Source organism: Gossypium arboreum, chromosome 3 (assembly GCF_025698485.1).
Source record: "Gossypium arboreum isolate Shixiya-1 chromosome 3, ASM2569848v2, whole genome shotgun sequence".
Lineage (NCBI taxonomy): Eukaryota > Viridiplantae > Streptophyta > Magnoliopsida > Malvales > Malvaceae > Gossypium > Gossypium arboreum.
Genome location: NC_069072.1, coordinates 18,318,095 through 18,343,661, shown reverse-complemented (window position 1 = coordinate 18,343,661; position 25,567 = coordinate 18,318,095). Strand labels below are relative to the sequence as shown.

The 25,567-nt window shown below is 34.2% G+C and overlaps 1 protein-coding gene, 1 long non-coding RNA gene and 1 other non-coding gene across 5 annotated transcripts; 1 reads left to right on the top strand and 2 right to left on the bottom strand.

Moving 5' to 3' along the window:
• Positions 1-297: 297 nt before the first annotated feature.
• Positions 298-404, bottom strand: LOC128291254 (small nucleolar RNA R71). Its single transcript, XR_008281030.1, has one exon. It is a non-coding gene; the product is annotated as a small nucleolar RNA R71 (small nucleolar RNA).
• Positions 405-8,676: 8,272 nt separating this feature from the next.
• On the top strand, positions 8,677-13,304 carry LOC108476236 (uncharacterized). 3 transcript variants are annotated; one of them, XR_008279973.1, is made up of 7 exons: positions 8,677-8,822; positions 9,016-10,490; positions 10,599-10,675; positions 10,831-10,942; positions 11,115-11,231; positions 12,159-13,016; positions 13,107-13,304. XR_008279973.1 is itself a non-coding variant. In XM_017778386.2 (6 exons), exons 2-6 carry the CDS (start codon positions 9,084-9,086, stop codon positions 12,519-12,521), a joined length of 2,076 nt encoding a protein of 691 aa, XP_017633875.1. In that variant the 5' UTR covers positions 8,677-8,822; positions 9,016-9,083; the 3' UTR covers positions 12,522-13,304. The 3 variants fall into 3 exon arrangements, 2 of the variants coding, with proteins under 2 accessions (XP_017633875.1, XP_017633874.1); XM_017778386.2 differs by having other exon boundaries at positions 12,159-13,304; XM_017778385.2 differs by having other exon boundaries at positions 8,696-10,490; positions 12,159-13,304.
• A 1,125-nt stretch (positions 13,305-14,429) lies between these two features.
• Positions 14,430-16,124, bottom strand: LOC108475582 (uncharacterized). The gene is made up of 2 exons (XR_001869990.2): positions 15,263-16,124; positions 14,430-15,073 (listed from the first exon to the last, which is right to left on the bottom strand). It is a non-coding gene; the product is annotated as an uncharacterized LOC108475582 (long non-coding RNA).
• Positions 16,125-25,567: the final 9,443 nt, after the last annotated feature.

Here is a 25,567-nt window from a genome sequence, read left to right as displayed (position 1 = left end):
GCTGCAAATACTTTTGAACTGAAACCTAACACAATTCAAATGATACAACAATTTGTTCAGTTTGATGGTTTGTAGGACGAAGATCCGAACGCTCACTTGGCAAACTCTTTGGAACTATATGATACATTTAAAATTAATGGCATTTCTGATGACGCCATTCGCCTTCAGTTATTCCCTTTTTCATTGAGAAGCAAAGTTAAACAGTGGTTGAATTCGTTACCACAAGGGTCAATCACTACTTGGGAACAAATGACCGAAAAGTTTTTACTAAAATATTTTTCGCCGGCTAAAATGGTTAAATTACGTAATGATATCTCTTCTTTTGTACAGATGGATTTAGAAACACTCTACGATGCATGAGAGACATACAAGGACCTCTTGAGAAGATGCCCTCACCATGGGTTACCACTCTGGCTACAGGTTCAAATGTTTCATAATGGCCTGAATCCTTCAACTCGACAAATGGTTGACGCAACCACTGGTGGAACCATCAATAATAAGACACCTGAAGATACTTATGAATTTATAGAAGAGATGTCACTGAATAATTATCAGTGGCAAGTCATGAGGACAAAGCCAACGAAAACAGCCAACGTTTATAACATCGATTCGGTCACCATACTCTCTAATCAGGTAGAACTCTTGAATAAGAAAATTGATCCATCTTTCTTTTTCATAAAAAAAAACCGGTGCTCCCCACGGAGACACACTAGGACGGATGAATCCACGATCCAGTAGCTCTCGAATCTGAACCTTATGCTCCATGAGCTCATTTGGTGCCATTCTATAGAGAGCGATGGACACCGGAGCTGTACCAGGAAAGAGCTTAATCCTAAACTCCACTTCTCTATTTGGAGGTAACCTCGGTAGCTCTTCAAGAAAAACTTCTGAAAAGTCCTTAACCATCCTGATATCCTTCACCGAAGAATCCCCAGAATCTGAAACACTGATATAGGCCAAATATGCCTCACATCCCTTATGAACCAATTTTTTGCCCTTAGTGCAGAAATCATATTCAATAAGTAATTTTGACGTTCTCCAATTACGACTACCTCACTGTCCTCTTTCGTTCTCAGTACAACCCTTTTTGTGGCACAATTTAAGCTCACTCAGTGCTTAACCAACTAGCCCATTCCCAGTATTAGATCAAACTCTCCAAAAGGCAGTTCCATCAAATCAGCCAGAAAGATAGCCCCTTGAACCTCTAAAGGAACATCTCTAAATAGTTTGTTAACCCTTATTGACTGCTCTAACGGACTCAATACAGTGACTTCACTTGTAGTGCTCTCAACTGGAATACCCAAGTTTTCAAATACGGTACAAGCTATATAGGAGTGAGTGGATCCTATATCTATCAGTACAGTATAAGGTACATTATAAATAAAGAACATACCCATAATGACGTCCAGAACATCTCCATCCTTTCGGCGACATGCAGCATAAATTAGAGCTGGCTGCCTCACCTCACTATGACCAGCACCTCTACCCAGTACTCTCTGACCACAGCCAACCTATTACCACCTCTGGCCTGACCATGGCCTCTCGGTGGCTGCTGAACCGCTCTTGGTGGTGGTGCAGTACCAGTACTCAGAGCTTGCATCTGATCGGACCTCCACAGACACTCTCTAATACGGTGCTTTAATGGACTGCACCTCAAACAAGCTCCAGTTCTTTTCCAACACTCACTCTGGTGGCGTCTACTGCAGTCAGTACACGGCGACTGTCCAGTAGTATCGATAGGCGCCCCAACTCTGATGCCCATCAACTCTAGCCTTTTTCTCAGGCCTCTGAATAAAACTTGAGGGCTCCGACTCCCTCATGCTCCTACCTTTCTCTCGGTTCTAGCGCTTAGCTCGCTTCACTTCCTCGACGATCTTTGCCTTATCAACCAGTTCAGCAAAGTATCGCTCCCTCTGTGGAGCTATTAGAACCCTCAAGTTATCCCTAAGGCCGTCCTCAAAGTGAACGCATTGTTCATACTCAGTCGCTACCATACCTCGTGTATAGTGGCTCAATCTCAAAAATTCGACCTCATACTCGACCACTAATATATCTGCCTGAGTCAAATTTAAGAACTCCCTCCTACGGGTATCCACATAACTAGCCCCCACATATTTCCATTAGAAAGCAGTCTTAAAGAACTCTCAGGTCAGTCGATTAGGCTGAGTGCCCTCCTTAACAGTGAGCCACCACTGGTAAGCCTCATATTTTGCAGTGACACTGCACCCTTCAGTTTCTGCTCGGAGGTGCAGTCTAAATCGTCCATAACCCTTCCTCTGGCCTCAATCTAGTACTTAGCCACGTTAGGGGCAACTCCAGCTATATCTCTAAAAATCTTGGCTCTATTAGACCGGAGTCGTTCTATAACCGACCCATGGCCTCTAACTTTAGAATTGGGCCCAACGACCCTCCTTAAAATCCTCAACATGGCTGGGACAATGCGTCGTCCCCAGCCGCTCGATCATGAGACCCAGACCCAGACCCAGTCTCTATAATAGGTGCCATCGGTGTCTCGCTAGTGTCTAAATTTAACATACAGCCTAGTGAAGAGGACTCAGCTCAAGCCCCTCTACGGCCTTTACCACGGCCTCTTGTACCTCTTTCGCTAGTACCTCGTGTGTTCATTATCTAATCGCGTTCATCTGTGTTAACAGTTTTATGCATCAGTTTACAGTTTTAGTAATTATTAACAAAAGTTTTACGTAAAACAGTATCAGTAATTCGGAGTTTGTTTTCATACTACGCAGTGTCTATCAGTTTAACTATAGTCTTAGTGTACACTATCTTGAGTGTTTTTGGTACAGTTTATCTATAATAGTCTCAGTATATACTACCTATAGTTGTTTCAATCAAAAATATATAACAGTTATAGAGAACTCACAGAATCAGTGTCGGAGACTCAATGTACCACACGTTCAATAAAAATATTCTGGTATTCAAAAATAAGTTAAAAATAAGTTTTTCTTTAAAACCTAAATCCACAGTCGAGTTTTATAACTTGGCTCTAATACCACTAAATATAACACCCCAAACCCAGCCTAGACGTTATGGTCAAATCTGATGATGTCACATAATAGCGTTTGAAACTAAGTTGTCACAATAAAATAATTTTTATTTGTTTGCACTTTTTGCCCTCAAGATCGTTACTTATTTATTCAATCACTTTAACATATTTTGTTGCGAAAGCTTTTAAAAGTCATTTGTGTAAATCGTGTGTTTAGAGAAAACTTTGCCTTTTTGAAAATCGAATTTTTAAAGGTCTAGTAATTATAATCCAAAACTAGTAAAATCCCAAATTTAAGGAAAAATATATATAGGCCATATTACATCAAAATAAACCCAAATAAAAGTAAATTCATAAATAGGTAATAGATAGTGTAATAGAAGACATGTGGTCACCCCTGAGTTCTCCACCGCACTGATCCGCCTATGTCTGGGGGTTACCTGCATAGATTAAGTAGAAGGGGTAAGTTTACGTAAACTCTGTGTGTAATCCCCATACAACAATCAAACAGTAAATAAATAATCATAGTCTGGGCCTAAGCCCTCTATAATATCAATATTAGTGTCAGTTGGGCCATAGCCTATCTCAGTAACAGATATGCAGATACAAAAAAAATCCTACCTAACTATAGCCTCTACACTTCATCTCTGTCCAACCCTACACTCCATGTGAGGATATAATAAACCCACCCATCCCTACACTCCAAATTAGTACTGGATGCAGCACTAGACAGTGATTTGCAGCTGAGCTACCAGTAAATTAGGCTCGAAGCCTTTCAGTACACTTCCTCCTGTCAATATCAAACCCTAACCCGATGCAATGCAACATGCAATTATGTCATGCTATCTCATAGTAATAGTTCATACAATATTAGTTCAGTGAAATATTATCATGCTCAAATACTTATATGTGTGTGACAGTCATTCAGTCATTTCATACAATTAGGGTCTAGGTAAACTTACCGACCTTACAGTAGGTTCACAGTCGTCTCGGGCGACTCGTGCAACTTTAGCAAAAAAATTAGTGAAAATGGGTTCACACGCTCGTGTTGTTTGCCTGTGTGGGCCAAAATGCCCGTGTGGCCCACACGGCCTAAATTGGCCTTGGTCGTATGGATCACACGACCTGGCCCAGAATCCCACACGCCCATGTGGTTTGCCTCTGTGGGCCCACAAGTCAGTGTGGCCCACATAGCCCAAATCAGTCAAGCTCGTGTCTCTCACACGGCCATGTCTGGTGCGTATGGCCTGGCTTCGTCGACCACACGCCCGTGTTCTATCACACGGCCTACTACACGAGTGACCACACGCTAATGTGGCGTCGACAGAAGGTTATTTTGACTTTTTTTCGAACCCAGTTTTCTGCATTTCGGGTACACACCTGTGTCGTTTTTTATGTATAAACCATCATGAGCACTCCAGTACTTAAGATTGACCAATATTTCACTTAGTTAATCATTTACATAATCGAATTAACCAATCCCGAAATAATGTACTCTTTCCTTGAGCGATAAAAACTTACCCCTAACACTTCTTATTGGTTTGTTTACGGAATAGTATGATGAGAGCCTCAATCCCCACGAAACGCTGCTGCCAAAAAATTCAAAATCAGACTAACGAGAATACAAACAACATTTAAGAACGATAACAACCACCATACACTTACCATTCGTGCGTGATTAACAATACAGAGGGAGGGATAGAAAAATACCAGTAACGAAAGGACAGGAAAGAATTCAGGAAAAGAAATTGATAATGGAAGACGGAAAAACTCAGATAATTTCGGCAAAAGGAAAAAGAAAACGGGAAAAGACGTCAATTTTCTGCAGAGAATTTCCTTTGGAATAACATTTTTACTCAAACTCCTAGATTCACTCAACCACTCACCTACTACTTAGAATCCCAACTCTACTGAAATACCCTCACAGAAATGAGCAAAAATTAGCAAGGATTCGAACTCAGGACCATCAGCAAGCCAACACACTACTTAACCACCAGACCAACAGGCCCATTCTGATATGATTCTACCAATAATTAAACTTAAACCCTACAGGCCAGGTTAAGGCTTCACTTAGAAAAATGCAAAAATTTTCCCAAGACAGGGCTTGAACTTGGGACCTCACACACACTCCTAGAACACTTAACCACTGAAGCAGATATAGATTTGTGTCAAAATTTACAAAAGCTGAAAAACAAATTTTGGGGCGTTACATGCTGCATGCAAAATATCATATCCCCAAGCTATAACAGGGAGTTTTGTTCTCATAAGCAATGATCTAACTATTACTTGGAGGCGTTTGATAAACGATTCAGCTCAACCGTTTTGCATGTGAACATGAGCTACAGGATTTTCAACTTTTATCCCAATTGACATAAAATAATTATTCAAAGTTTGGAATGTAAACTCGCCAGCATTAGCAAGATGAATTGTTTTAATTGTATAATCTAAAATTGATCATTTAAACAAGCAATCTCACAAACGACAAGTTGTGCGTTGATAATACATATTGATTATTTTGTAGATGCATCTACCAAAATCATATAATATCACAACCATCCACATGGTGGATGAATGAGCCCATATTCATTTTAGAAACGCAAAACTCTAAATCTCAACTTTAACTAATGAGCTTGTAATAATCAATTATCTTTGAGAATAAACAACAAATGAGAATTCTTTAAGTTAAAGAAACTTCTGTTCCGTACTGAATGTCCATATGAATTCTCTATTTTTTTTCATCATATATGATCTAGGATGGTCTAACCGTTCATATCAAATAGTAAAAGTATGTGCTTTTACAAACTTTTAGTTTGTAGTAACATGTGTCTCAATTGCATTAATATGTGCATAGTATAACCTGATGAAAAGCAGATACTCTTTGCAAAACATATTTCTTTCCACATTCAATATTTTAACATATAGATATTCAATATTTTCTCATTTGTAGTCTTGATATGATATCCATTTCAGTGAATATCTATAAAGCTATTTTTTTTAGACTTTAAAGAAAAAATGCATCATCTATAATATACTTTACCCTCGAAAAATACTATTATAGCTCTTCCAAGCCTTTTATTACTTTTGCATTTACCTAATAAGATATTAAATGAGAATAATCTTTTACTTTAAAGATAGAACATGTTATAGCAAAATCTACATAACATATGTATTTATTCTTGGGTTTAACCAAAAATTAGAAATTTTCATATTTTTCTTTAAAAGAAAACATTATTTAAGAAATATTGCAAATAGTCATGGAAAATATATAAAACTATTTTTATGAGGAAAATTAGAAACATACAAATAAGCTATATCATTAACGCCTTTAAAATCACCATCCTTGTATGCATAGTTAGCTTTAGCATTATATATATATATATATATATATATATATATATATTTGAAAAAGCTATCATTCATTTCATCATTTTGGGCTAACGAAATTTGCCTCAATATAGTTTTTATTCTTCTTCTTCTTTTAATGGATGCTTTGATAAAGTTTTACTAGATGCTTAAACGTACGTCAGGTACATGACTAATGCATTTTTATACCACATCGGTAGTATGAATTTTCAATAACCTTCAAATATTTTGACTACAATTTTTTTGTTTTACATTATTATTCGTTTTCTAGTGATTAGAAGTATTACTGGTCTAGTACATTTCCAACCACATCCTCAATTACAATGACAACCATGAACTCTATATTTTCATTTTTCATAATTGTTATGTATTGTTACATTCACTTCGGGGAATGGAGCATAATTAGTGAAACGAATAACTTGTTATTTTGTTTAGCTATAAGAATACATGATATCAATTTATAATACTTTTTAAAACATTTTAAACAGTAAGCAGAGAATTATTGACCCAATCAAGATTACCACTAAGCTACATGTGAACATCAAATAAAAGGAGTAAACAATTTTAAAAATATTATTCTCATTACTACAAATAAAACAAGGGTGGAGGTATGGAAACCCATAAAGAAATTCTTGGGTGCAAATGCTTGAAAGAAAAATTCTTTGTGAGCTTTGATCATCTTTATACAAGTTAGCATGTACTAACCTTGCCGTAAAATCTAGTTATTATAGCTAAACTAAATGCATTAAAAATATATATTACATTTTACCAGTGCATAATGATCAATAATTAACCAGGTTTACTCGGTTAAGTTGAAATGATGCATGGTGGATATTTAAAAAGAAAGAGAAGTGGTAACTTCCATCATAAATCAACAAATTAAATGGAAAAAACTATGAACAGTAATAACAATAAAAGAGGTAATATTCATCAAGAATTTCAAGAGCTACTTATAGAAAATGTCAAATAGTGTATTGGCCAATCATATTTTAAATAAAATTAAGAACTTAATGCACATGTCAATTGAATGCAAAACACACAAAATTAACAAACAACAAATCTCTTTCAAAAAATGCCTGATAGGTTACATATAACATTATGCATTAACATGAAATCCCAATCTACCACGTAGTCCATAAATAATAAATCCATGAAAGAGTATGCAAGCAGCAATGTAAAACAAACAAACAAATAATATAATATAAAATTTTATGCAAATTATCTAGATCAAGAAAATAAGATATAAATTAAAACAAATTGAAATAATTTAAAAAAATTACTAACCTTTTAAAAAAATGGTGAAAAAATCAAATAGTTTAACAAAAAAAAAAGATTTGTATGCTCTGAATATTTCTCTTTCTATCAAAATATGATGAACAAATTAAAACAATTATGAAAATACGTATGTCGTATATAGTTTAATGGAAGATTTATAGGCAAGCGTGAATTTCACTATGAGCTTGTAGAGACTCCTACTGATAACGTGTTATCAAATAATCAAGTAAAAGAATACTAAAAAAGTAAACAATAGATCAAATCAACAGATAATTTTCGCGTATCTCATTTCACTCATATAAGGGTTTTATTTATAATTATTGCCATTTAATACAACACACATAAATGAAGCTTAGTTAAGTGCTTCATTAACACAACTTGCATATTTACTTTCATAATGAATGAGAGGGATTTTATCTCATAAATAAAGAGATTAGAATTTGGACATTCACATTTATTTGTAACAGTTTATTTGACTTTTTATTTTTAAAAGTTTTCATTTTTTATTTTTTCATCATTTGAAAATTTTTATTTTATTTAATATTTTCATATTTTTCATATTTTAGAATAAAATTTTATCATTTTATAACTTGGAATAAAGTTTTATCATTTTTATAACTTGGAACTTAAATGTTAAGAAATTAATAATTAAATCTAAATTAAAAACTACACTATTAACTTTTAATTAGGAATGCATTTGGATGAACGATGAATTTTTTACTATTAATATAAAAATAATAATGAAAGTGAAATTAAATATCATAATATGAGAGAAAAATAACTAAATGCACTATCAACCGTCTATTCAAACGGACCATAAGAAATCAATAATTTTTAAGTGCAATTACGAGAAATTATTCGCATTTAAGGGTTTATTTAATTGTTTTTTCAACCCCTAAATTTTCCGGTTGGAAGTCAAATCCTAAAACGTATTCCTCTTAATCAATCTGACCCGTCAAATTAGAATACCAAAAAGAAGCTACTCAACGTGGCACCATCTAAGCCGTATATTCACCAAAACATAAGCCTTTTAATTTCATATTTTAAAATTTTAAAATTGTTTTCCTTGTGAAGTTAATTTCCTTTCAAGGCGCTAATAAAATAAAATACAAGAGACCAAGGAGAGACTGGTTGGTAGCTAATCGTGTTCTTTGTTCTTCGGCTTCACCGTCTCGTTTAGGTAACGACACCCCTATTTCCCTTAATCTTAATTTCACTAGACCTCTTTTTGGAAGCAATTTCTGGTTATAATTTAATCGTAATTTATCCTCACCTGTTTTTTCCCTATTTCAATGATTTCATTTCCTTCCTCCCTTCTCAACTAATATCGATCGGTTACTTCCATTATCTTCCTCCTCTGCTTCCAATTCTAGGGTTCGGATCGCACCAAAATACGGGATTTTTTACTGTCGATTATATAAATAATTGGCTTCTTTTTTAAATGACGAGTGCGGGCAATGAAGAAGTCGATGCAGTGCTCAGTGACGTGGAGTCTGATGAGCCGGTACCGATTGTTATTAAAGATCCGTCTCGAGAGGATGTATCGGTCGAGAAATTCCGTGAAATTCTGGCGGAGCTCGATCGCGAGAAACAAGCACGAGAAGCTGCCGAGAATTCCAAATCAGAACTTCAAGTTTCGTTTAATCGATTAAAAGCTTTGGCTCACGAGGCGATTAAGAAGCGAGATGAGTGTGGGAGACAACGTGACGAAGCTCTCCGCGAGAAAGAAGAAGCTTTGAGATCGAACGATAACTTAACGGCGCAATTAGCTGAAGCTAATAAGATTAAAGACGAGGTTACGAAACAGAGAGAAGATTTGGCGAAGCAATTGGAGGAAGCGTCCAAGGGAAAAGATGGATTGCGATCGGAGATCGAGACTTCTGCTCATATGCTTGTTTCAGGTATAGAAAAAATATCTGGAAAAGTTAATAATTTCAAGAACTTCTCTGCTGGAGGATTGCCGCGATCGCAAAAGTACACCGGACTGCCCTCCGTTGCTTATGGAGTCATCAAAAGAACAAACGAGATCGTTGAAGAGCTCGTTAAACAGATCGAAACCACAACCAAATCTAGAAACGAAGCCAGGGAGCAGATAGAGCAACGAAATTACGAAATTGCCATTGAAGTTTCTCAGCTTGAAGCTACAATAAGTGGGTTACGAGATGAGGTGGCAAATAAAACTAATATAATTGAAAATTTAGAGAAGAATATAGCTGAAAAGGATGGGAAGATTGGGGAGATTGAAAAAGAGATGTCGGAGAAGATTAATTTGGCACAGGATGAATTAATGGAGTTGAGGAACTTGACCAGTGAATATGATGATAAATTGAAAATTTGGCAGATGAGGATGGAATTACAGAGACCGTTACTGGTTGATCAGTTGAATTTCGTTTCTAGAATTCATGAAATTATTTATGATGTTATTAAGATTGTTGATGCTGATAATATGGATCAGTCAGATGTATCGGAGTCCTTTTTTCTTCCACAAGAGACAGATTCTGTGGAAAATATACGCGCTTGTTTGGCGGGGATGGAGTCTATCTATGAATTAACAGGAATTCTTGCTGGGAAAACAAAGGACTTAGTGGATGAAAAGAATCGTGAAGTAAAGAGTTTAAACGAAACAGTTGCTCGATTGATTAAGGAGAAAGAACATATTGGTTCTTTACTTAGGAGTGCATTGTCCAGGAGGATGGCATCTGAAAATAAGTCCAAAACTAACGAGTTGTTTCAAACTGCTGAGAATGGTTTGAGAGAGGCTGGAATTGACTTCAAATTTAGTAATCTTATTGGCGATGGAAATAAAGCTGAAGATCCAGGCTCAGACCAGGATGAAATATACACTCTGGTTAGATTTTTTCTATTGCCATTGATTTGTTAAATGTTCTCTTTAAGTTTGCATAGTGTTTCAAGGTCATATCTTTCCCTTTTGAGGTTCTATTATGTCATTTGACAGGCTGGTGCTTTGGAGAATATTGTCAAAACATCTCAGCTTGAGATAATTGAACTGCAGCATTCTGTGGAGGAATTAAGGTACCTGTTATTTCGGATTTTTAAAATTGCACAAAATCAATATTCTATCATCCTGCTTTTGTATGGGATGATTAAAGGAATATTAGGAGTAGAATAGGTTAACATAGAGAGTTTTTCTGCATGAACTGAACTCCATACTGTTCTAATGTATTAAGGGCAGAGTCGAGTGTACTTAAAGAACATGTGGAGGCTCAAGCCAAGGAGCTCAACCAAAGAATGCATCGTATAGAGGAGCTTGAAGAGAAGGAGAGAGTAGCAAATGAAAGTGTAAGTAACATCTCTCTCTCTAATTTTTACAGTAAACTAGCTTAATGTTTGTTCCCATTTTCTTGGAGTACAGTTATCAGATTCTTAGGTTAATTTTAAGTGTTAGAAGAACTGACTAAGTTGCATTTATGCTTCTTTGTGGACATTTAATGCTGACTTAACTAATGTGAAGGTTGAAGGACTTATGATGGACATTGCTGCTGCGGAGGAAGAAATTACAAGATGGAAATCAGCAGCTGAGCAAGAGGCTGCTGCAGGAAGAGCTGTAGAGCAAGAGTTCTTAGCTCAGGTATGTTTGCTAAGATGCTACAGGTCTTTTAATAGATACTATATATCTTGTTTTGTGAACAGTTATCGAAGGTCTTTGTGGTGGCAGTTTTGAGTAGTCATCATCTTGAAGTTCTGCTAGTATGGAATTTACAATTTAGCTGTAGACTGAGGTTTGAATCTTAACACATCTAGACAAGATCAAATGCATCTAACGTTAAAGAATAATATGCCGCAATAATAGGAGAATCATATAGGCTATGTTGTAAAGTCAAGTAGGTTTGGATTGTAAAATGAGATTAAAACCAAAACTGTGTTTTTGTGTTTGGTTGATGTACATACTTCCAGTGGGGAGGGAAGCGGTTGTTTACTAGATATACGCTAAGTGACAATATATTTGGATAACTTGTAGTTGTATAACATTTCCATAGGGCATAAGCTGGAGAAACTTACCAAAAATAACCTCAAAAAGAGTTTTTTTTTTTATTTTGGTTTCTTTTGTGGATGGTATTTCTTGAGAAGAATTATTGAATCAACCAACCTGATGAGTTATTGTCAGGAGATAGTGTGTATTTTTGTAATCCAGTGAACGAAAAAAAGGCTATTATGAAAACATGGATGTCAAGCATTAGGGGCAAAGTGAAACAAATCCAATAATGCTGTTAAAATTTTGACAGTTCAGTTAGCTTTTTCATCCAAAAAAATCCAATTTGACTAATTTTTGAAAGTTGAGGGCCAAAGTGAAAAAAAAAAAAAATAGGGCCAAAGAGACAAAATGGGTAAACATTAGGGGATAAATTTATCATTATGCCTTTAAAAATACAAGAAAATGTTTGGGAATAGTCAGTTGCACCTAATTATTTGATGTGATGCAACTGTATCTTATTATTTTTCTTATTACCAGATATCAATTTACTCCTAATCATCATGATTTAATAAATATCCGCAGCTATCAGCAGTTAAGCTGGAGCTTGAAGAGGCGAAGCAAGCCATGTTAGAATCTGAGAAGAAGCTAAAATTCAAAGAAGAAACTGCTGCTGCTGCCATGGCAGCAAGAGATGCAGCTGAGAAATCATTGAAGCTGGCAGATATGAGGGCAAGTAGGCTGAGGGAAAGAGTAGAGGAGCTTACCCGTCAGCTAGAAGAGTTTGAAACACGAGAAGACTCAAGGGGTCGAAATGGACCGAGATATGTTTGTTGGCCATGGCAGTGGCTTGGGCTGGACTTTGTAGGGTTTCATAAACCAGAGACACAGCAACAGAGTTCAAATGAAATGGAGCTTTCTGAACCACTTTCTGAACCTCTTCTCTGATTATACTTCTCTCTTTTTCTGTGTAAAATCAGTTCATAGTAATTTCATTCTTCAAAGCTCCTTCATTTGCAATGATTTTGTCACTTCTATAATTCTGACATGGCAATGATTTCCGAGAGTTGAATCTTTCTTGTTCATACTTCCATGGCAACGAATCTTTATAATCAAACTCATCTATTTTCCATTGTTTTGGTTTTCCTTTTCAATTCTGTTTTGTTCTTAATGTCATCATCGGAGTTTATCCTCTCTTTTCCTTTTCCCTTTTCTCTCTCTATTCATTTCAGGGCTTTGATCGTTGTTGAAAGAAAAATTATTGCTGTTCGTTTCAAACTATTTGAACAGGTGAGGAAGAGCAATTGATAGTTGAGGTCTCGATAGCTGCTTTTCGGTATGGCAAGTAGAAAGTAGCAAGGAGAGAGCCATTGGTGAAATCTCTGGTGAACAAAGAATGCTTAGTCGATACATGTGACTCAATGGAGTTCTTATATTCTCAAGGTACTTTCAGTGAAGTGAATGTTTATTGTTACTGCTTCTTATGTGGAGTAGTTGCTGATTTGTTTATAATTTGTGTCCTCCTATCTATAGATGTTGGTCAAGATGATGCAGCTTCTTCTATTTCTCTTGTATATTTACTCATGGGGGTCCTCTTTCTGTTGCTCTAACTAGTTTTTCTCCATTGTCAAATTGGTAATGCTGTAAGTAGATTATTGTTCAACATTTATGTTACTGTGAGCGTGGGGTACTGATATCTGTATTAAAAGTGAGTATATTTTATTTTTAAAAGTTTTTTTCTTATATTTGAAAGTGTTTTAGAGTATACTATTTTTAAACCCATGCATAAATAAAAATAATTTTTAATATAATACAATTAATGAAATAAACACTCTTGAATAATTATATTTTATTTTTCTTAAATATAGACCTCATTTAAAATAAATAAAAGAGCATACGAACTTTTGCTTAATAAAACTAAACTTCTTAAAATATTTTATGTTCTTCAAATATAAATGAATGATGAATGATGCATTGAATGTAGCACTTTACATAAATTTCGATTATAATATAAAACGCGATTTAAAATTTGTGTGCATGAAATAATAAACTGAATAAATTTTAGGAGTAGAAAGTTGTATATAGTCAAAGTTGCTATTTATTTATTTTTAACTATAAAACAATATGCCAAAACAATATTTTTCGTTCCTTTTCATTTAATTTAATATTATATTTTTTTGTACAATTCAATTTTTTTTCTTTTATTATTTAAGAATTTATTTCATTAAACACAATTAATTATGTTAAAAAATAAAAATATGTAAGATCACAACTAAAAAATTACCTTATAAACTTGATCTGAACTTTTAGCATTAAATTAACGGTTAATTTCATTATAAATATTTACAACCTCAAATTAACATCAAAGTTTTTATTTTTAGAGAACATCAAAGTTTTTAAGATACACTAAATTCTCCTTTCTCTCTCTCTCAAAAAAAAAAAAATCTCCTTTAATTATGTACCCTCGGGACAGTAGTCTAAATTCTGAAAAGTACGCATTAGTCATGTATTTTGTAAAAATTCTAAAATCATGTCCACATATAACGAGTTAAATGGCATTCACTTTTAATCCTTCAATTATTCGAATAAAGGAAAGATTTGTAATTTTTAGCTTCAGTGCTTCAAAATTTTAAGATTTTATCTTAATTTCTTAAATAAAATATTTTACTTTGTTCTTGCTTCTTAAAACAACTTCAAAACAATATTACGAAACAATACTATCTATCTTGAAACCGGAAAAAGCAAACTAATACAAATTAAAACCTGCAATTTCATAATTCTATTTTGTAAAAATTGAAAAGTTAATCTCTCTTATTTAATGTCAAATTTTTGTGAAGGTAATTTAATTAGATAAAATGCCAATAAATTATAAAAATTAAATTAATAATTAAAAGTTACTACAATAACTAAAATATACGTGTTTTTAAAAAAGTTCTCTGATGTCAACTTCCAGTAATATTGAGGACAACAATGAGTGTTCGACAGATAGCCGCAACACTAGAAAAGTCCGTTTCAAAGACAAAGGAGTGGATAGCGTAGAAATGTCAATAGACCGGCCTCTACTGTGTCATGGAAAGATATGCTATTGCGTAAATCCGTTGAGCCTGCGAAGGAACCAGGGGAAGATGGTGGAACATTTCACTAAGTTTCCCGCGGTTGCTTTCTCAGATCGGGTTCAGCAATACCTGTTAAAAGGATATGAAAACCACGATACTGGTGAAGTTTTGGGGTCGAAGCACTGGTTATGCTACTCTGCAAAATAGGGTCTCGAGTCTATGGCGACCCTCAAAACCATTTCAACTTATGGCTGTGGAGAATGGGTATTTTTTCGTATAAAATTTCAGAGGAAAGAAGATTATGAGAGAGTGCTCACCCAAGGACCTTGGATTCTCTTCGGCCAATATCTTATGGTTCAAATGTGGACATTGGATTTTAATCCATTCCAACTCTTCCCGTCGGTTGCTATGGCATGGATCCGACTGCCAGGACTTCCCGGTTTTCTGAACAATAAAAATATTCTTGGGGAGATTGGCAGATTAATAGGGAAGGTCGCAAAACTTGATTTCAATACGGACAATAGACTGAGGGGACGGTTTGCTAGAATGACAGTATTCATAAATTTGGATAAACCCCTAACTTCTTAGATCCTAGTCAACGGGAAATTAAAGAGAATCGAGTTGAATCCTTACAGTCTATTTGCTTCTCTTATAGAAGGTACGGCCATGTTAAGGAGCTTTACTCGTTCTCGTCTGACGATAAAGATTTTACCGGAGTTAATGAGGGGTCAAAAGTGGTTGAATCAGCATTAGGTGTTACGGCAGAAAACACAACTGAGTTTGGCCCTTGGATGGTTATTGAAAGGCGTCCTCCTCGGAATCTGAATGAAAATTGTAAAACGGCGGCTAAAAATCCGATTAGTGATGAAGGTGGTTTAGATTTAGGGCATTATTTTTGGGGTTAATGAAAAAGGGGAAGGGAATGTTTTGGGAGCTGATTTTTCGGGGGTTAAATTCAGGAAAGGAAATTTCCTTAAAAGGTTTTGAACGGGAACATGCTAATTTGAAAAGAGAAGGTCTGTTGGGTCGAAAAAGGTTAAAGAGAGTGTAGACGAGCTGGGTTGTGGCAGCATGAGTGGGTTTAAAAAGCAGGCTGAGTTTTTGGGGGTTATGCCTATAGTAGTTGCATTGTCTTATGAGGCTGGAGCTGTTTTGGGCCTAATTGGTAGCTTGGGGGCAACAACTGGTAAAGGCGCAGCTTGGAAACAGACAAATGATGCAAACGTAATGGTCCCCTCCCTTTCTGGACCAGATGGTGATAAACATTTAGTGGACCTTGGCGTTTCAAGCCCAATCGAAAAGACTATTGTGGCTGATGTTAATAATAGGCAGTTTAAAGCTACATTAGTGCCACAACATACTAGAATTATGATGGAAAATTATAAAACAAGGCCTAATGTTTTAGAGGATTTCCATTTAAAAGCCACTTCACATTTTAAGCCAACATTTGAAGGTCCGATTGAAATGGGGTTAACCCTTAGTTCAAAAGTGCTTGATCCTATGAAATATTCGGTAATGGTATTTAAGGATAATTTTGGGGCAAATTCACTGATTATTTGAGGTTGGTGGTTTGACGAATTTTGAATCAGGGGTTCAGGCTAAAAAATGCACGGGTCTTTTGGGAAAGGCACTACTATTAGGAAAATAAAGTTTCTTAATAAAACTATTAAGGACCATGGAAAGCGTTTCAAGGTAGTTAAAAATAACAAAGTTTCTCTTTTCTATTCGATGAATTCTATGGTGGCGCTAATAATTCTCAAATTGAAATCGAGCATAATTAAGGCTATAGTGGTTCCGGATAGCAAACAATAGAGTGTTTGGACTGATTCGATTTAGTAAAGGTTGGTTTTCTTCCCTATCCTATTTTTCTTGATTTTATGAGTTTGTCTATTTTTTCTTAAAATTGCCAAGGATGTGTCAGTAGTAAGTTTCCATGGATATTTTTTGGAACATAATTGGGATTATAAGCCAGACATTGTGGGTTTGCTTGAGATGAAATTTAGTGGTGGTAAAGCTGATGTGATTATTGCTAATCTGGGTTTTCAGTACTTTCATAGGGTTGAGGCTATAGGTTTTTTTGGAGGTTTTTTGATTGGGTAGAGGGGTTCTATTAGACTTGAAGTGTTGGGAAATGTGTCCATATTGTAGTAAACATGTAATTATTTTCTATTTACTTGAACGATGAATAAATAAATAAAGTTAATTCATATTTCACTATTATATCTTTTGTATTTTCTGTCTTTTATATTTTGCATGCATAGCGAAATTGTAACAAGTAAATATTACCTCCTTGATTGTCTAAAGTTCAAACTAAAGATAAATGGCATTGTAAAGAACGTTTACATTGTGAGAAAGAAAAATTACTTCAGTAGATAATCTAAATGAATCTGTAATCTCGTAAAAGAATCAAAGTGAGTATTTGATTCAAATACTAAGAAGGATTATTATGTCGTCTATAATTCCAATTGGGGAGATGACTAATCTTGGCTATTGGAGCAGTTGACTCCACGAGTAGAAACATAGATGTATTCATTGGTAGAATGATACGTTAGACTAGACCCAAGATGAATTAATTCTGAATCCGTTTGTGAATTAATTCACTTGTGACATTCATGGTGTGATTTACCTAAATCCCAAGTTAGTATCTGACCATGCGTATGTAACTCATGTTCTTTGATATAAGTGGAGGCTTATGCTCTAAAGATGATCGAGCCTATAGCCGGTATGTTGGGCACATGACTTGTGTATGGCATGGCTTTTCTAGCAATAGTGGAATTCATAACTCAATTAAAGAGTTAATAATATCCTCTCATTAGCATTATGTGGATTGATAAACATGGAACGTGGCCACAGGTTGCATGTTCTCGAACGAGCAACTTATCACAGTCATTTGTTAACAGTGATCATATTAATCATTAAGAAGACAATTGTGAGAATGAGATAAAATATGATTGTATTTGTAACAGGCCCATTTTGCTCGGTCCGTTTAGAAACAAAAATCCAAAAGAGACAGTCCATTTATACAAGAATTAACCCAAATACAAGCCCATAAGCCACAAGACCCGATTAACCCAAAAACTAAACACTATCAGCTAAAGAAAAAACCCTAGAATTGTGGATGTGCAGCCACTACCGCCAAGTCAGCACCTCGTCCCGAGGCTTCACGTTCCGAGGATCTGACATCCCCTTGCCCATGTGCGTCGTCCGCGTATCCAATGCTCGAGGTGCGGCTCCTCTCGCCCCCCTTGCACCAAAACGGCCACCTACAGCACCATTGACCCTCGGTGTACCTGCAAAAGAGAGTAAAAGAGGAAACAAATAGGGAAAGCAAGAACGCAAGCAGAAGCAGAGATAAAAAAACTTTAATAATAATAATAGATGCACAGTATTGTAAAGGCTATAAAATCCGGAATCGACAATGTAAAGGGGGATCTTTTTACAGCATATTAATAAAAAAATGTCAAAGCCAAAAAGGTGATTCTTTTTTGATCTGATATTTTGCAACTCTTTCTAGCAAGTTTTTGTTCCTTTTTATTTCGGTATTACAGGGATAATTTACAAAAAAAAAAAAGAGGAAAAGGACGAAGGAAGGTCACTTACCCGAGCCTTGAATCGTTAGTATCATCGTAGTTCTTCTCCGTTAGAATTAAATCCAGCAAAAGGGGGAGACTTTCTTTTTGATTCCTCATAGTTGAAAGTGTTAAACCTTTGAATATGGATCTAAACAGGGTAAAGAAGGAGAAGACCAACCCTTGTCGACCACCGTTTGCGGTCGCTACATGGTGGCTAGGGTTTGGCTTCTTCAAGGTTTGCACAAATGGGGAAAATGGAGCAGTTTTTTTGATTTTTTTTAAAGAAAAGGAAGAGGAATAATGAAAAAAAAACTTAAAACTAGTTTAAATGATGAAGTAAAAAACGGTGTTTCAGATCATTGGGCTATTTGCCACTTTGATCCTTCCGTTTCTATGCAATTGTCGGCCTAATCCTTTTCTTCCTTTTATTTTGTTTTTAGATTTTGTCCCAAGGTTTTGTGTCTGATTCATTTTAGTCCAGCATGAAACACTGTACAGAGAATTTAAGGATTAATTTCTGAATCAGTCCCCACTCTTTCTTCGCGTGTTCATTTAAATCTTGACTGATGTTTTGTTGTTGTTTTTTTACCTTTTAATTCATACCCAAGTTTTATCTTAATTTACATTTCCACCCTTAATCTTTTAGTTTCATCTTTTTATATATTATTTATTTATAAACTGTCCGTTCGTCTTAATTCATTTCATGTGTTCTAAGATGGTATTTATATATTGCAAACTGTTTTATTATATAAAAATGTTCATGCTCTTTACCTTAAACCATTATGTATATATTGCTTATTTATTTATTTCGTTATACACAGATCCAACATGTTTCGAAGTTCATATTATTATCACCATTATCATTATTTCTTCTACTTTATTACTATTATTATATTGTTACTAATAGTATTATCATATCATTAGGTTAGTTTAATTTTATATTATTACTTCGTTATACGTTTCGGTTTGCATTTATTTACATTTTACTTACATCACTATTATCATTAATTTTTTTTTTATCATCATTATTATTATCACTATTTTTATTTTATTTTTATAACCTAACGTATCATTATTATTACTTTTATTTTTATCATTATTACCATTATTTTATTATTTTTACTATTATTACTTATATTCTTTAATATCGTTATTAGTGTTATCTCTATTTTCTTTACTATTATTTTTATTATCATTATTTATTCATTTATTCATTATTATTATTATCATATTATATTTTTTCATATACGTTCATTACAAATTGTACTTTAAATATTGTTTATTTTGATTTGATTCTTTACTTCTAATATTTTTAAATTTTTCCCTTATATTTATTTATTACTTTATTATTATTGTTCTCACTATTATTTATTTATTTATTTCATCTTCACTTATTCATATTCAGTATTACTATTATTGTAATTTGTTTGTTAATATTACTATTATAACACATTAGTATTATCATAACATTCATTTGTTTATTATATACGGCTCGTATTGTTGTTTTATTATTTCCAACGAATTATGTTCAAATATAATTGGTCATCTTTGCATTATGTTTCAAAATAGCCTATCTCATTTTAAACTTACGTTTGATAAAATTTTAAGAAACAAAAAAAATTCAAAATAAGGCAATGTTTTGCGTTTTGGAATATTGAGGAATTGTGCTCTAACTTATGGGGTTTCGGTTCTCTCGTTGACTCTAAATAGCCAAACATCCTTTTGAGTTTTAAAATATATAGATTTCCAATTAAAATTAAAGACGAACTTGCACTCAGGAACTCACGATATCGTGTCCTAATTTACGGGATGTGATACTCCGATATCTCGAGACGAGGAAATCTTTAACGATCGTTGAGCTAATTCAAGCATTTTTAAAATCAATGTTAATACAAAAAGGGATCGTACTTCAAATCCATCCCCGAGTTTTAACTTTCGACATTAAGACACTAATTAATCAATTCGGTACCAATTTTTGGGCGTGTCGGGGTGCTAATCTTTCCTCACACGTAACCGACTCCTGAATCCTTTTCTCTCGAGTTTCGTAGACCAAAAACATCGTTTTAATAAACTAAAACTTTTTATTAAAGCAAAGGTGATCCTATCACACCAAATAAAGATCGGTGGCGACTCCCGTTTTAATTTTCATTTTCAAACAAAGTCGATTCCCGTTTTCAAAAAAATGGTTTCGACAGTATTGAGTGAACCTATTTAACTTAAAGGAATCAAGGATATCATTTGAGGGTAACACATACATGACGAGGTCATTGGATAAAGTAGTTGGATGACTTGCTTTCGTAAAGAGTATACAATAAGGAGTTTTCAATCATGGTACTTCCTGTGGATGACTCTATGGTTAAGTAATTGCGAATTATCAGAACGATGCTTCTGGACATAATTGTAATCACTAAAGCCTAATTGTATATGTCCGATTGATCCTTTTGCTAGCTCAACAAAAGCTCGATCGAACTACATTTGAATTAAAAGAAAATTCTATGGCTTTGAGAATAATTTAATTGAGTCGATTTATTTGATGTGGAATTAAATTAGGTAGTCGTGAGAAATGTTCAACTAGAGAATTTGATTAAAAATTTTCTTAAAAATTAATTTAAAAATCTAAGTGATTTAATTTTTTTAATCAAGTAAAATTAAATTAATCAAATTAATTAAAATTAATATGATATTTTTAGAAGTTAATTTACAAGTCAGACAATTGGCCCTATAGGTAATTGAACTTGAAATTTGGACTTGAGATCGTAAATTGGGTCGGGAGCCCAAAACTGAGACCAAGATAAAAAAATTGGTCGAATTGGGCCTAGTATGTTAAACCGGGCCAACAATCTTGTAACACCCCTTAATCCGTATCCGTCGAAACAGGGTTACAGAGTATTACCAAAACTTTCAAAACATTTTTTAGAGAATTCACGTAAATTACTATTCATTAACCAAGATTATTCATATCGTCCCTTAAATGGATCCTTGAGGCCCAATATGAACACTAAAATCAAATCGGGACTCAACTGGAAACTCTAAGAATTTTTCACTACATTTAAAAAATTTTCTAAGTTACAAGGCTCACATACCCGTATGGTCCAAGGGACACGACCTGTGACCTTGGGACATGCCCGTGCTGTGGGCCGTGTTCGACCCCATGTAACTCTATGACTTATGCATACGACCATGCCACACGCCCATGTGCTAGGCCTTGTGGTTAATTAATTTTCTTTGAAATTAGGTGCAAGTTTCAAAAGGCCAAGACACACACTCGTGTTCTAGGCCGTGTAGCACACTTGGCTGAGACATACGCCCGTGTCTCTGTCTGTGTGCTCAATTTTGAGCATTCTATTTTCTCGAATTTAAGGTGCAGGGGACACATGGCCTAACCACATGCCCATGTACCAGGCAGTGTGTCACACATGGTCTAGACGCACGCCCGTGTGTCTATTCATGTGGACAAAATAAAGCCATTTCTAGCTTTATTTCTCACCTAAAATCACACCAATGACCTGCACTTAAACTCACATCCAAATACCAACCATTTCAAGCATTCAAATTAGGCAAACTCTATCATTCAACATGGCATATCATTACATGTATACATACTTATAATCTTACCTTGGTATATTTCATATGATAGGCATAATTTGAACAACCACTTAACATGTATATAACTACCATAGTATGACATTACAAGTATATAAAAAACAACCATTACTAGCCATTCCAATGGCTAGATTACAAACCACATAATTAAGCCATCTATGGCCAAGTTAGCCTATACATGTTATTATACCAAAATGATTTTACTATATATATACCCAAAATAAACTAGTGGATAGTGTGATGATGCTCTAATGATCTCCAACCTTCGGAGCTTCCGAGCACTACAAAACAGGGAAAAATAAAACAGAGTAAGCATTACATGCTTAGTAAGTTCGTATAACGGAAACTAAACTTACCAATCCCATTTATTAAATCTAAGCATACAATAGCATGTTTTCCATCCATTTGGCAAAATTGCCTAAACACATGCATTCAATCAAACATGTTAGTCACAAAATCTTCACATTAATCAAGTAAACATAGATGAGCTCATCATGCAATATTCTTTCAAGACGTTATCATTTCATCTCATAATTCTCTCATCATGCCAAGAGTTTTGCCCTTTGAATCATTGAAATTTCGATGGATACTCAAGTAGTACACTCAAGGTGTACAATTCAATAACCCGTCAATTCTTATTCAAGAGCACCCATCAGGGTAGTTAATCAAAGAACACACTCTCGAGCCACATATCATATTACAGGATTACCAGTCTAGGCTAAATCCTTTATGTAATGCATGCTCAGAAGAGCTCAATTAGGATTACCAGTCCAGGCTAAACCCTAATTGTAATATATGCTCGAGGAGGATTATATCAGGATTACCCGTCTGGGCTAAATCTTTCCTATAATGAGATCAATAGGATTACTCATCTAAGCTAAATCCCGTCAACAAAAAATGCAGGACCTCATTCATTTCGGGAAAGCATATATATTCATCGAAATTCAATATTCAAACGGAGCTTAACCCTTTTTCACCGTTTCAAACATGTATTTAATTCTTCATCATACAAATAAAAAAATTCATATCAATATAAGTCACATTCCATACAAACACAACATTCAATTTAACATATTTACATGCTCGATTAAGTTACACACACTTACCACGACACTGGTTCACGTATAAAATCTACTAATTTGAAACCTTTTCTTTTCCTCGATCTAACCTCAAATTTGTGTTGTCCGGATCCATTTAAGCCATGAAAGTTTCTTCTCTCTCTCCTAGGGTTTCCCTGTATTTTTGGGGAAGAAGATGAGTAAATAAGATGATATATTCTTTTTCATCGTTTAATTAATTAAATTATTTCAAATTCCAATTTAGTCTTTGCCCTTTTTCTAAATTTCCATGGATGAGTCATTAAAATATATACATACTTTTCTTTAATGGTCTAATTATCATATAAGGACCTCTAGTTTTGAATTCCATAGCTATTTAATCCTTGTAGCTACTAGAATTGAACTTTTTCATTTTATGCGATTTAGTCCTTCTCGTAATTAAGCACTAAATTGATAAAATTTTCTTATCGGGATTTCCACATGACATTTCTAACATAATACGGCCCATGTAATAAATTTTTTTTTTTATTTTTGACTCAGATTTGTGGTCCTGAAACCACTATTCCGATTTCACTAAAAAATGGGCCGTTACAGGTCCAATCGGTGGCTAGACCGAACCGGTCGAATCGTCATTGACACGGATTAAACAGGCTCAAGGTGTTTTAAGGGTGTGGCACCTGTATCACCGAACATGGCGGTTCTAGTGGCTACGATGGCAGTGTCTTAATGGCCAGTGACGGTTGGTCGTTGGTGGTTAAGTGGTGGAAGAGTTACATTCATATTGAGACTCTACTAGAGAATTTGATTTCAGATTAATTATTCCAAAAATAATGTTATTTTAATAGTTTAATATTAAATTTAATTTAATACTTATCTTAATAGTATTTTATTAATTTAATATTAAAGAGATTATCTTAAGATTAAATTTAATTTATTCTTTATCTTGTAGATAAACGTTCTATTATTTTAATAAGATTTAATATTAAATTTAATCTAATATTTCTCTTGATAAATATTATATTAATTTAATATTAAAGTGATTAAGTTCAATCATAGTTAAATTCTCTAAACTTTCCTATATAAAAAGAGCCTTGGGTTTTATTTACACACACTTGAATTCAAGAGAAAATTATAGAGAGAAAATTCTCTAAAGAGATTATTCCAGAAAATTTCTAGAGATATTTTTTTGATTTACAACTTGACCCAAAAGTTTAGAAAAATTGCAAAATTACCCCACAGGTAATTTTTGTAAAAAATGTTCTTATTCGAAGCGAGCCCACACTTGGCAGACGTAAGCTTAAGAATGCGAAGAAGGCTACTTAGTCGAAGCTCTCATCCTGGATGAATAAAAAAAGGTACAATTTTGATTAAGTGTTTATTACTTTAAATATCACAACCAAGATATTATTTCGGATAAATTTTTAAAACTCTAATTTTTCCCTAAATTTATTTTCCACTGCGTTTTCCAAACCCGTTTTTCCAATAATTGGTATCATGAGCCAGGTTGTGTTCTATCTATAAGTATAAACAAATAATCAAAATAAATTTCTCTTTTTATTGAATGATTTGGTTACATAGAAATTGACATTATTTAGATCTTATGCATGTTTTGAGTTTTATATGGGAATGAATGCGATATTATATATTTGTTATATAACTGTTTTTTATAGAGGTTATGGTTCTTAAGAAATAGATCATGGACTATCATCTCTACGTAGGGCAATTTTTTTAAAATTCATAGAATTCTTGTGAGCTGAAAACGAATATAGGACTTAATTGTAATTTTTCCAAAAGGAGTCCATGATGAGTAAAAGATATGATGGCGGTTGAAGACCCAATAATGCCTTGTGGTGAAAAATTATGTAATTTTATTTTTCCATTTATTTTCTAGAAATAGAACGATGAAAACCTTGGTTGGTAGTTTTATTTTAATTACTTATCTCATTATATATCTATTTTATAATTGTTTATAATATTATGTAATGTTATAATTGTGATATATATATATATATATATATATATATATGAGATGATCCAAACTGATCGATTAAAAATAAGAAGTGTGATAATGAGAAAATACATGTGTTGTATTGATCTATTCACTTCTTTATGTTATTCAATAACTGTGAGAAATGTGGTAATGAGAAGGTGCATGTCTAATATTGGCTCTGGCTAAGAAATGCTTGCTTTTTAAGCGATCAAATTTGACTCACCTCCCATTCCTGGGACCTTACCTGGTGCACGGTTCGCATTCACTTCATCGGTTTTTCCCATAGCATGTCATGTATATATTGGAAGCATGCTATCTAGATTAGGTAAGATGACACCATAACTATTGTATGGTCATTGTTGAAATTTGGGATAAAAATACCTTGCATGTTTTTGAAATATTGATTGGGAGAAGGTCATTGAACAAGACCTACAACTTCCATTGATGGTCCCTAAGTGATAGCATGATAAAGTTTCGAGCGGTTCCTATCTTGGCCGCACCCCAAAGTAAACTTTTTCATGTGGGTTCACTAGATGGGATTTCCTTTTAAGTACAACTAGTCATGCATGAATTTTAGAGAGATTACCCCAAGATGACTAACAAATGAAAGCATGATCATGATTGGTGTTGAATCAATGATTACACACTTAAGATCATCTCCTATTAAATAGTTTCCCAAGAAACGATATTTAAACTAGAGATGATGACCAAATGT

Excerpts from the sequence above, each read along its gene's own strand:
- LOC108476236 (XM_017778386.2), top strand. The coding sequence starts at position 9,084 with ATGACGAGTGCGGGCAATGAAGAAGTCGATGCAGTGCTCAGTGACGTG. Across the intron at positions 10,491-10,598 it reads AGGATGAAATATACACTCTG|GCTGGTGCTTTGGAGAATAT; the intron begins GTTAGATTTTTT and ends GTCATTTGACAG. Across the intron at positions 10,676-10,830 it reads CATTCTGTGGAGGAATTAAG|GGCAGAGTCGAGTGTACTTA; the intron begins GTACCTGTTATT and ends TAATGTATTAAG.